Source organism: Sitophilus oryzae, unplaced genomic scaffold, assembly GCF_002938485.1.
Source record: "Sitophilus oryzae breed Bouriz unplaced genomic scaffold, Soryzae_2.0 scaffold_1307_pilon_pilon, whole genome shotgun sequence".
Lineage (NCBI taxonomy): Eukaryota > Metazoa > Arthropoda > Insecta > Coleoptera > Curculionidae > Sitophilus > Sitophilus oryzae.
The window spans coordinates 2,731,491-2,745,478 of record NW_022145957.1 but is presented as its reverse complement, the minus strand read 5'-3'; the positions used below and the strand labels follow the sequence as shown (position 1 = coordinate 2,745,478).

The window sequence follows — 13,988 nt, the reverse complement described above, 5'->3', positions numbered from 1 at the left end:
TGTCCTGGCTGCGTCAAGGAAACTGCCCCTTGAAACTGCCCCACGGGGGTAAACCTCGTGATATGGAAGATTTCCAACGACTACTGCAGAGAATACAGAGAGGAAGAAAAAACCATAGAGCACTTGCTGTGCCACTGTCCGGCACTGGAATACCGACGCTTTAATACTTTAGAACAAAGTTTTTTGGAGGGACTAGAGGAAGCAGCAGAAACCAGCATCTACATCAGCGACATTGGGAACTTTGCAGTCTTGGGAAGAGCTGTAAGTGCTTTATGTCAAGAAAGAATGAGAGGAAGGTTTGGCCCCAGACATTAAATAAGTATATGTATAATAGGTAAATAGGTATATATCTTTTACATTAATTTTTCGATTAATTAAAAGTATTTAGACGTAATTACAGTTGAGTGTTGGAACCTTTGGTGTTACAACAGCAGAATAAAACACTAATTCACCACAATACACAAAAACACTTTACTTTTGCACTGGACGCGCGTTTGATTAGCAATCCAAATGATTAAAATTGTCGGTAGTTTTTTTAGGTAGTAGAATTTCACGGTAGAATTTAGACGTTACAACAGCAAGTTTAACTTTTATATTTATGATGAATAGATATAGAGTATATTTGCTATAGGAATAATTTTTTATAGTTTTATAGGAAAAGTTTTTAACAGTTTATAAACTTTTACAGTTATTACTGTTAGTTTTACAGTTATTTTTCGATTTATAAGTTTTTAAACAAGCCGATTTTTTATTTAAATCCATGATTAAAATTTAAAAAATAATCCGTTTGCTTACATCAAGTTGGTTTAAATATTTGCACCCTGGTGCCAACATCCAACATCAACCTAACAAATATTATTTTGAAAATCAATTAATCAATAAAAAAAGTCTTACTAGCGGACATACTCAAATTAGTTTGGTATTAGCATTAGCCCTAATAATATTTAATATAATAAATGATGGCGATATTACGTGATACCGTACACCGTAAACGCTGGCATTACGTCACATTGATTCTACATACAGATTGTTAACTGGACAGTTACTTATAGGGGAACAGAATGGCAACACTGCCTATTGAGAACGCATGCACTTATAGGGTTTTCTGCCCAAAACTGTGACAAAGTCAGAAACAATTTTGATAATATATCCCAATCCTTTATCTCTTCAAAGTGCGCATAATACCGTATAAACAATCTGCTATCTACTATTTTTAAGAAATATATTGCCAATACACGTCATTCATACAAACGAAATTTGCATGTTTCAAGTTTAAAGTTGCAAAGTTCAAAAATCAATATAAAAACAAATATACAACGCTTTACCGGACAAAACATTAAATGAATTCATATAATGTAAATCATTATAATCCCTAGTAACTTAAATAATATTACTAATTAACTTTTTAATGATTTTTATAGATACAAAAATTTATTTTATGATCAGTTATCCCATTGACTAACTACGAAACACCCACTGAATAGTAAAACTGAAGAAGTCGAATAACTACTTTTATATAACCTACTATTTAATTTTTTTTATGCAATATCTGTTATGATCTCAAACAACGCCCTCTAGCTACCACGAAAAAATGTCTGGAAACAGAATTTCTACTGTAGATAATTAGGGAAAAAAAGCTCATTTAATCGAGCCCTAGTTTATTTAAATCGGCTAACCCAAATCAGAATTAATTATCCTTATTTTAATTAAAAGCAAGTTTAACCTTCCCCACCACTTTATTTTATGAGATATAGCAAAATACGTTATCTCAAAAAAAATACAAATTTCCCATTGATTACAATAGCAATATTTAAAATACCTCTCCACCCGCACTTTTTTGACAAAAATCCTGTTTTTTGATTGGCCATCACAGATGCACACCCTAGCTTTTCCGAACTTGAAAATAATTTCCAGTAACTTCTCTTGGTCGATTTACTTATTACAATTTTTTTCCCAAAGTTATACGATAAGTAGTTTCTGAGATATAGCCGGCGTCCATTCTTAGTTGGCCACCACATTCTACATTTCATAACATAAATTACAACGATATTATTGTGAATCTAAAGAGGCTCAAAAATAATATCATAAAAATATAATGAAACAACTTTTAGACTTTAACAACCCTTAGTAAGTAATATATCCGAGAATACATCTAATACAAGGCTATGATAAAAAAAAAAGATTGGCAAGCGTGTACCAGCAACTTCGTTCGCGTCGAATTAATCATTTGTAATGGTGATGATAAAGCAAAGCAAAAATTTCCATTGACATATAAACTGGATAAAGTTTTCTCACATTTATGTCAGCATGAGAAAAAACAATATGGCGATATTATTATATAACTTGGTAATATTTGAGGGGTAGTTTCATCTCGTTGGAATTTGACTTTCGAAAAATCCGTGTGACAAAAGTAAGCTTTTTACGTCAAGCAGTTTAAGCAGAATCGTTGTTAAGAAATTACCATTACAACTTTTTGGAACACCCTGTATGATTTTTTAAAAAAATTCAAAATATGTAAAAAAAACAAATAAATTACGCCTGTCCAAGCGTTTTCCCGAAAGACGTTTTCCCGACCCGTTTTTTAAATAACAGATATTGTAATATTTGAGGGGCGTTTTCACCCTCTTGGAATTTGATATTCGAGAAACCCCTCTTTATCGAACCTCTACACACCCGACAGTCAATCCGTTTGCCAAAAATCAGCTTTAAACGTCAAGCAGCAGTTTAAGCAGAATCGTGATTACTCAATGGTCATATTTTATGAAACACCCTGTGTAAATTTATAAAAAATCTTAAAATATGTAAAACAACAAAATAAAATATACGTGTTTAAGAGTTTTTCCGCAAAACTCACCGGTTTTTAAATAAAAAATATTTTAATATTTGAGGGATAGTTTCACCCCCTTAGAATTCGAGTTTCGAAAAATCCCTTCTTATCGAACCTCTACACCCTAAAGTCAATCTGTTTTCCAAAAACAGCTTTTTACGTCAAGCGCTTTAAGCAGGATCGTGATTAATCAATGACCAGATTTTTCGAAACACCCTGTATACATTTTTAAAAAATCTTAAAATATGTAAAAAAAAACAAATAAAATATACGTGTTTAAGCGTTTCTTTTCGGAAACTTGACCGTTTTTTAAATACAAAATATTGTAATATTTGAGGGGTGGTTTCACCCTCTTGGAACTGGAATTTCGAAAAATCCCTTCTTATCGAACCTCTACACCCTAGAATCAACCTGTATGCCAAAATTGAGCTTCTTACGTTGAGTGGTTTGAGCAGGATCGTGATTAATCAGTATGTCAGTCACTTAAGGATTTTATATATTAGTATAGATACTTTATATGGTATATAAAATGACAGCGATATTCATTTCTAGGAAAATACTGATTTTTTTTCGACCGTATGGTACATGACAACTAATAAATCAATCAATTATAAAAACGTTTAAAGTTATATTAACTCCAAAGTTTAGAGGCTCACAATCCAGGCCAGAGTTTGTCTAGCGCCAAATAATACGATAGGACAGACAACATCCAAAATAATCAATTTTTTTAATTAATTACATATTAAATTTATTTCTGGACTAATATTGTTGAATTAACATTAGGCTAGTGACCGCTAATTCGCCACTTAACTAGGTCTGGTCACTTCATCATCGTGGCCTGTATTTTAATGCATGCGACAGAGATAAATATAAATGACCGGTTGACAGACAGAGAGACAAAGTAAAAAGCGGCATACAATGTTGCCGGTTTTTACGTTTGTAGGAAAATGTAAATAGAAAAAAATAGTTTTAAATACTTTCATGTATATTACTGAAATAAAGAAAATATATCTAAACTGAATATAATCTATTACAGCTGCAGTAAAATGAGTAACTAATTGTGAAAAATAAAGTTCCAATCCTAGATGCGACATTTTTCATAAACGCCTACTTGTGCGGTATGAAATTTTAATGCAAAATCCGGCAATGCCGCATAGAAGAAATGTATCAACTTTTATCTCTTTTTAACACATTTGATTTTCCATTAAGTTCTACATCACTGTCTTACACGTTAAAATCCAGACCACGCAGTTTCGAAGACCACATCGGTATATTTGATCCTTTGATTGTACTTCAGAGGTTTCAGAATTTTTTTTTCAAATACTTTGAAATGTTTAAATTTTAATTATTTTATTTAAATATAGTTAGTTATCTCGGAACAAGTTTTGATTTATTAACAATTTACTAAAAAAAATAGAGATCTTCATTTATGATTGTATGTTGAATTTACAACGCTATGGCTATATATGGCTATTGATTAAAATAATTCTCAACATTTTTAATATCCGATTATTAATATTCATAACAATTTACTTACACTTCATACTTAAAGTATGTTTAATTTGTTGAAATCCCGACCTCTTAAACATCCGTCCATATTTATGAATCACCATGTATACGATAAAACTGATAAAGGCAATGTTGTAAAGCACCACGTGCTACCACGTTTGAGATAAGTTTTCATTGGTTGGTAAAACAGGTTCGGCGGTTGAGAGCCAATCGCGCGATTCACAAACAACGTAAAAAATCATATGGTTAGCAAAATACACATGTGTTGCTGTTGATTGCGATAAACGCGTCACTATTTCTTAGAAAATTGCCAGCTTATATTAAAGTCCAGCTGAATTAGGTTATTTACAGTGTGAAATAATATAATTTCGTAACTTGTTTTGAAATTAGAAGTTATTATATATTTTCGCCTGCTGACAATCAATGACATCAGAAATCAAGAACAAATGAAGGGTAAGGGGAAAAATACACGATGCCGATGTCCCAAAACTGACTTTTATAGAGCAAATTGATTTAATGTTGCCAACTATCATGAAGATACAAAAAATAATTACTGAGTGCGTTATTATTTCGAAATCGGTTGTTATACAGGGTGGCACGAGAACGGTAGTTTATGCCGAACTCGAAAACTCGAAACTCAATAGATTAAGTTGATTACTTAAAAATTCCTATAAAATGGCCATCGTTGTTTTTTCCCTTACCCTTTAAATGAGATCAGCGTATTTTAAAATATCAATATTTCTTGTTAGATTTAATTAAGAAAAATATTAATTTTGAATATCATAATACTATAAAAATTGCCAATGGGCACTCCCCTTAATTATCAGTGACATTAAAAAAGTAAGTAGGTATATTTTTAAAACTTACCATCTCCACATGAAGCTAAATATTTTCCATTTGCTGCAAAATCCATATCTAAAACTCTACCAGTGTGGCCTTTAAGAGATGCTAATAACCAAGGATGTCTAAATCCTGCAAAAAAAACTAAATTATAACAAGATAATAAAAACAAACTGACTAAATTGCGGGGCGGTGTAGACAATTGACGAAAGAAAAAAAAGCATATTAATAAATGGTGAATTTTTCAAGTACGGCGGTTATTGCTAAAATGATACGTTAAATTCAAGCATTGGAAATAAGGGTTATGGATTTCAAAAATCTGTCAAATTTTTGCATCCGCAAATTTTCAACCAGACTGACTTTCCACCACTTGGGATGTGCCAAACTGTTATTTCCATTAATAAAATGATTAATTTTAATAAATGTCAAATATTTATGACTAGAAAAATAAGTTAAAATATTTTATTTATAAAACTCATTCGAAAATTTTAGCCAGACTCACAAATTGCCATTTAATGTCACCATCCGAACAAACTATTATATATAGTCCATTAGCCCAATAGTTAATTTTTTTACTTATTTTCCAAGTGGGTACTGGGAAAATAAGTACAAAAAAATGTCTGCCTCCTGGACTATAAAAATATTCTATATCTTTAGACGGTGGTCTAGCTATAGCTCAAGGGTGATTCTTTAAAACGAAATAAATTTAATAAATCGATCTTCTAAATTTTGATATAAGAAAATTGATTCCAATAAAAATATCAGTGATTTACTGAGGTTATTGAAAATTAGAGAATCACCCTGTCCAACTGCAAATTATTAACATACCTTTTTCGCTAGCTCTGTTATTCCTTCTATTCTCTCTTTCTGTAAGTTTTTTCTTTAATGATGCCGTTTTTGCCGAACTGGTCTGTTCTTTCTTTGAATGCTTTCCAGATAATTCACCAGATGATTTGGATTTTCCAGGCTTCCCGTCTGAAAACAATAAACAAACTGAATTAATGAAAATATCAAAATATGTAAACTAGCATATAAATTAATCAGAAAATATTATTTTGTTTGCATTTACATTGATTGCACATGAACGGTACTAGGTAACAGAGTACAGGGATTAAGTAGATATAATCTCAAAAAATTATGAAAACTTGTCAAAGTTAATTCAGATATAAAATATAAGCTAGAAAGTTTTCACATAAATCATAATTTTTATTGTAAGTTTCTATTTTCTATTTAAATTATAATATTCATAATGTTCATATCAATAAATGACACCAAAAGAATATCATTAAGTCTCTAAGGCAACCTTGACGGCATTTATTTTTGATCATAATAATTTTTAACGGGTCTTATCTGACGAAGTCGTCTCTTCTGTCGTTAACCATAGGTATTCTAGGTCTCTTTGTTTTCAAAAAAACATGTGCATGAAAAATTATGTCTAAACTTAACCATTACCTCATACGAAAAGAGAAAACTAAATATACTGAATATGATTAGAGACAACCGAGTGGATTCATAACAATAAGATACTATACATAATATTGATTCAGTTCATTTTCAGTTTTTTTTCTCAAAAACTATACGATGTGGCCTTTTCCACAAGAGACAATAAATGTAGTAAATACTAGAGGGACCATTATACGAAAAGAAAATCTGGCGTCGAGTCGGTGGAGTTCTAAAAACACTTCTACTAAAATGTATGTAGGGGTGAGGGTAGATTTCACCCTTCCCGTACTTTTTCTTGATTTTTGAGGAAGTCAAATATTAAAGCACTTATTTTTTTAAAGTTTGATGCCCTCTAGCGGACAAACGAAGCACTTTTGTATAGAAATAAATGACCTTATTTTGATTTCAAAAATACATAGTAGTTCTATGTCCACGGAATATTGGAACACTGTATATATAACGTATTCTGAGACTCTTCTATAAAATCGTTGATTTTAATAGACTCTTAACTGATTAAACAACGATTTTAAAATAAATGAATAAGTTTATTCATCAAGTTTTCTTGGAAAATTTAATAATTAATATTGTATATCCTGCAATTATTGTATATCTACTAAAACTAAAAAAGTTCTGAAAAATAAAAAACTAATTCTATTTCGTCCTTTATTAAAAATAAAAATAAGTTATAAAAAATATATCTTTTTTGTTGACCTTAACTCGTATTCAATGAAGCGTTTCTGCCATGATACAAGTAAGAAAATACAAGTAATTTTGCTCATTTATGGGTTACAGTGTCTAGGTTGGCATTAAAAATCAATAAGGATAGAAGGCTTCAAACAACGTTCACTTGTTCCAGTGTTTGATCGACACGTGTTCTTCGTGTAATAAATCAATAGAAAGGGTGACAAAATCGCCATCCCGGTGTTAATATAGCATATTAACAAACGGATAATTCATAAAACTAACAAATTTTACTTTTCAAGATTCTAAATCGAGGTCGTGTTTAGGAAATCCTTCACAGATGTTAGCAACTAACAAATTACGCCTAATGTAAAAAATCGTTTCCCTGCTAATTATCTTAATAAGTTGTAAACAAAAATATTTTCCAAAATAATTCTTCCTGGTTACCCTATCAAATTACAATAAGTGAAGCATAGCTCTGTGTTGTGGGGGCGTCCATTAATTACATGATGATACTTAACACGATGATACTTTTTTTAGGACCAGAGTGTGCGGATCTCCGTCATGCGAGAGGGCCTACCTACTAAAAACACATCTGTGCTCTAAGCTCGCCAATCTCGGTACCGCTGAAGGCATTTCATCGAGAATGGAGACTTGTCATTCTTCTATGTTGATCTTGTCTGTACCCAAATCTTGTCTTTTTCGTCCTTCCCATTTTTCTTCATAATGTTCCTTAACATCCCGCAAATCGCTTCGATATTTTCGTTCAATAATGTCAGAAGGTTTCCGACATTTACTCTAGCGATCTTCGTACCACATACTGTTTCTGCGTTTTCCCGTATATCTTCGTGCCCGTGACACTCAAATACTCTATGGTTAGCCGAGTCTGACGCCTCGCAATACCAACATGTAGGAGAGCCAGCCTTGCGGATCCTGTGCAGATACTCGCCAAATACTTCATGGACAGTCATGGCTTCGTGATGTAGTAGTCTGGCTGTGTTTGCCTGGTCGCATTTTATCCAATCTTTCATATTAGGTATGAAAGTCTTTGTCCACCTGCTATATGTTTCCCATCGTGTCTGCCATTGCTCTAGTACAATGTTTCTGGCCTCTTTCCGGAAGGAGGTTCCGTTTTTATATATTTGGTTTCTTTCCTCGATCAGTAGACTGATCGGAGGTATCTTAGCAAAACACAGTACCGCTACTGTTGGACATGTGCAGTATGCCGATGCAACCGTGAGTGCTAACTTCCTGTTTATCCTTTCTAACATGTTTTCGTAATGTTTGAAGCCCATGGATCTGTCCCAGATTGGCGATGCGTAATGGTCGAATGAACTACCGAAGCCAGAAGTCTTCTTTTTTCCGCGCGAGGTCCTCCTACATTGGGAGTGATTCTCGCCAGATAGTGGATGATGCCAATCGTTTTATCCCTGATTTCTGTGACGTGTGAGGTCATTCGCATGCCCGAGTCGAACCAAACCCTCATATATTTAACCTTCTTTTGGTAAGTTATAAGTATATAAGTAAGTTATCCAGCTTTATGCTTAGATCCTTTGCCCTGCATTGTCCAACGAGAACGACCAGCTCAGTTTTTTCTGGGGCTAGCTCGCCGCCCTTGCTTTCCAACATATTTTTAATCGCTAGCGCAGCCGTTTCAGTCTTTTCATCAAGGGTCGTGTAGGTGGAAGCAGTTATTAAGAGGGCTAGGTCGTCCGCATATGCTAAGATTGCCCAGGCATGTATCGGTTCTAAGTACCTGATCATAAAATATATTCCAGAGGGTGGCTCCAACATGAGGCGTTTATGAAGTTTCTATCAGAATTTCCAAACTAATTTCTGTACACTGTAATTATGTATATGTACGAACATTCGTATATTACTCGGTATATTACATGTCAGTAAAACGCATTGTGCGACTGTCCTTAATGAATACAATTTTGACTTTTCTTACCGTTATTAAGCAATTGAAAAAAGCTTCCTGTTACCGGATATACGTATGTTTTTTTGATACCGTGGGAAATTATTTAATTACAAAGATCCTATCAATCCTCATGTTTATTTTAGAAATAGCTTTACGTAAATAAAAATTAAATACCATTTTTTTAAATGCGAATTATTCTAGATAAGCGGCCTAAAATCTAATAATTACATTCATGTTAATATCTATCCCCGATCTATCATACATCAACCACGCATCTTCAAAAAACAAATATACATATAAAAAAATTAAATCGGACAAAGTATAGATACTTTTACTCTGTAAGAACAACTGAAGACTTGAAGTAAATAATGTGCCAAAAAGTCCATTTGTCATCGGAAAGACCCCAAATTCCATATTTGTAAAAGGCCCTAAATTTCACAACCAACAACATACCATGCTGGAAACTCTTACTTTTGAGTCGGTATTTACATGTATGGAGGTGAATCGCTTAAGCCGGGTGTTCACGGGTCAATTTTAGTCGAACGACTGTTGACTCGACTGTAGATCGAACATGTAAACTACTTAATCGACTTGGTCGTTCAATGAAGTAATTCGATTCGACTAAAGTAAGCCGGGCGTGACGGAGATACGGGGGTTATCCCAAATTGCAAAATTTTCGGAAAGACCCTGTAGCCAGAAACGAAGAGCTATTATGTGCTTTAGTTTTAGTTTGTGCAAACCGCATTCTTCTATCTTCACTAATAACGGAGATACTGTATGATTTCAACAAAAATAAGACACACTGTACATTCGGCCGCAATCGTTCGGCAAAAGTAGATCGCCTTTCAACTTTAGTCGTTAATAGTTTACAGTAAAATAAATAAAAATATCCCGAAGATGCCTCTTATATCAGGCAAACGGCGAAATTCGTCTGTTTATATGTAAAATAGCAAAAAGTCTAGACACATAGGTATTATAAAGTGAGTGAAAAGTACCACCATTATCTGCCTGCTAAAACTTTCACTTTACGATTAAAGTAAACTGATTTGGTCTGAGAGAAAACAAATTTACTAGATGCCTTGACATCTACATTTAATACGAGGGTAGTTTGAAAAATTTGCAACATCACACAATGGAACAAAACACATTTTCTTTGAAAACGTATTTTTATTTTTTTACATAACCTCCTTGCGAAGCCACGCGCTTTTCCCAATGATACTCCACCTCATTAACCCGTACAAATAGTAGCCGGCAAAATAGTTCTTTAAGCAGATGATGACCCCTGGTTATACGTAAATAGTTTCTCCAAGTGCAACATTTAGCTTCAAATCCAAAATAAGTCGCTGAGAACTAAATCTGGACGGAGGATTGCCTTAACGTAAAGGATCGCCCTAAACTGCAGAAGTACGAGACGTTTGTCTTCAGTTTATTCAACTATTTTCATGTATATTGGTTCTTCCTTTCTGAAGATAATTGATTAGGGTGACGTCATAGGTGTCCGAATAACATTCACCATCACTTTTCCTATCGGAAAATTCATTAGCAATTCACTATTTTTATTACAATCAATAATTTATATTTTGTATTAAAAGTTTAAAAATAAAAAGTAATAACAACTTAGTAAGAATTTAATTATAAAAAAAATAAAGAATAACATTCCCAACAAGTGGTGATACGAGTCAAATAGAGAACTACAACATTTGGTGGCAGCGACTACAAGATTGGTGACGACGGTGGTCCAATCCAGGATCACGACACTTGGATTTCCACAATTAGTTACTCATTTTACTACAGCAATAGATTCTTATTAAGTCTCGGTTTTGGAACTACTCTACGTTGTATCATTGGCAAAACAACAAAAACAAACAATCATAGTTGTCAGATTAGTATCTAAAGTCAAAATTGACAGCCATTTTACTTCAGACCAACTTTTATTGGTTCTCAGGCGTATAGCCCGTGACCTGCAGATATTTTATACAATGTTATGAAGCAACTGTCTAACATCGTTTATATTATTATATTATCTTCGTTTATTAAGTTACTTTATACGTACGAACCCGCAACACTGCAAGCCGCTTTTTATTTTGTATCTCTGTCCGTCAAGTGGTCCTATATACAGGGTCGCTGTTATGTATGGAAATGGTCGATTATTCGGTAAAATATAGGAGATACCGCAAAAAGTTAAATGAACTTGTACTTTCAGAATCGATAAAATCAGGCCTTTCAGATGGGTGATAATCTAATTCACTTGGTGCAAATGGACCAGACTTTGTTTCATTGTCATCCGTTTTATCAAAAAAATATTTTTTAGCTCTAAACTTTAGCACGCGTGTTAAAATCGCGGACAGGGTTAAATTTTATGGACTTGATCCAGTTCACTTCTGAAAGGAATCAACAGAATATTCAGAAACCAAATAGAAACAGGCTATAACGACTTAATGTGTAAAGTATGACTTGATTCATATCTCTACTGGAAAAAAAAAATATTTTATAAACATATAGGTAAAGACGATTATGTTAAAATAGTAGAAAATTGAACTTAATCCATTTTAATTCTGACCACTCCAAATGACTATTAGATTATTCAGTTAAAGTCGTATCAACAAATTCAGTAATTTAAATATGGACGTATTTTTAGGTATTAAAATTAAGACAAACATACCTATTACTTATCTTGTATGGAATAACAGAAAAATTAAAGTGTATGTAGGTAAGTAAATAAACAGTTATGTAAAAATATGTTTATGACCTCAATTGAATTAAGATGATCATATGAAAACTGGAAATATTCTTTTTAATTGCTTGTAGGTAGGTTTATGGTAAGGAACGAAGGTCCTACTAACCAATTAATTAAGTTTAGAACTTTTTAGTTAATTTGAGCAGTTAATTTGAGATCTTTTTTGAGATCTTTTTGTCTTTTGACAATGATAATTATTGTTTATAACAATGATATTAATAAGGATAATAAAAGCAAACATTAACATTTCATGTTTAATCACTCTAAATGACGATATCGTATAAACATAAGAATTATACTCTAAAATAAATATAACGTCATAAGTATGTTTCATCAAAATAACTAAAAATCAAGGTCCTTATGATATAAATGTAATACGCATAAAATAAATGAAAATACTATTTAAACAGATTTAAAATACGGATTGGCACACCACTCAAGATAAGATTTCAGAACAGAAAGTTTTTAATTGTTTTATCAGTGTGCTAGATTTTTAGTAGTTCACTAATCTTTAATTTACAAGAAAAAATCTTAGTATCAAATTACAATGCACAGAGTGAAATTCGCAAGACTCATTACCTTTTTAAGTCACAAGTTAAGAAAGGTTGACGTACCTACCTAGGTAGGTATTCAATTCTCATTACAACATAGGCCTCTTTAATAACATAACTTTACATAGGTAGGTATGTAATTAGATGTTACAATTTAGTGCCTACTACGATTTTAATCAAAATAGAAAGGCGTGGATCTCAAATCTTGACTGTGATTCACTTCGTTATTTCCTTAGTAAATATGAAAAGTATGATATAAGCAACTTCCTTGAATTAACATGTCTACTTATACATAAATATAAATTAGTTTACCCCAATGACTAAAGAATATAAGGACATGTAACGCCCCTATACGGGCTGCAGCAGAATTTGTGACCTTTTTTTTGTTTTGGTGGCAAACAATGAGTCATCATTTGGTCACCAGCGACAATTTTAGCGATTTTTTAAGAGTTCGTGTGTAGTAAACTTTGTATAAACTTTATTACAATGGTGATTAGTTGTTCAGCTTTCAAGTGTAAAAGGAGCAGCGATAAGAAAGAGCCAGGAGTTAAGTTGCATAGGTAAATACACAGTCCACTCCAACTTTTTAGCGTTTTCTTATTGAATTCGATAATTTATTCTTCAATTTCAATTAACATCTATATGTACTTGATATGTGCTATATGTCGATACTAGTTTTGTACCTTTTGAAAACCAACCTAACCAATTTTAATACGTTTTTTTTCGTAATTAATTAGGATGATACACCATAGGCGTAGTCAAAACAATTATCAAAAAATATAAATATTGCTTCAAACAGCTAGGTTAAGAAAAATATGTGCCACGGCACTGTTTGGTGTCATCGTCACAATTTGCTCTCGGGTGTTATTTGTCCTTGGATTCTTTAGTCATTGTTTTACCCTCTATAAAAAACCTACCTACCTAAACTAAAATTCTCTGTTAAGGCATCTTTTTTAAACAAAAAATAATTAGGTATCGACTCAAACACTAGAAGTTACAAAAATAGTTAAAATCTCCAGTTCGTACAATTTAAATACAAATTATTATAATAATTCAAAATTTGTCCAACAAAATAAGCTAAAGATGATTACCTTAATTGAAGAATATGGTTGGATTACTCAATAAGAACATGCTATCCAAAAAAATATATTTTAAAGTCTACCTACTTATATGCCATAAAAAAATAATTAAAAAATAGCCTTCAAAATATTCAAAGTTCTGTGATGTATAAATTAATGACAATGGAGAAATTTGGCAACATAAAATTCTCTCAAGGGCGCGGTAGACCGAAGACAACGTGCTTATTAGTCACATTGGTTCTTGGATTTTCTCAACGGCAAAGAAATCGGATTGTAAAGTTAGTGATTAAAGTACACAAAACGATATATCTTGTTTAAAGAGAAAGTGTAATATATATTTTTAGATAACCTAATTTCGGTTCGGACCACCCACAAGGTAAAAAAAAATAGGCGGTCAAAA

At 32.4% G+C, this 13,988-nt stretch overlaps 1 protein-coding gene across 4 annotated transcripts in view; it reads right to left on the bottom strand.

The window, feature by feature from the left end:
- Positions 1-13,988, bottom strand: part of LOC115874943 (transducin beta-like protein 2) — a 173,825-nt gene that overhangs the window by 107,812 nt on the left and 52,025 nt on the right. For all 4 annotated transcript variants that reach the window (XM_030890253.1, XM_030890252.1, XM_030890251.1 and 1 more), the window contains exons 2-3: positions 6,005-6,151; positions 5,204-5,308 (exon numbers count right to left, since the gene is read on the bottom strand). In XM_030890253.1, coding sequence (XP_030746113.1) covers positions 5,204-5,249 — 46 coding nt within the window. In that variant the 5' untranslated portion in view covers positions 5,250-5,308; positions 6,005-6,151. The remainder of the gene's footprint in view (positions 1-5,203; positions 5,309-6,004; positions 6,152-13,988) is intronic.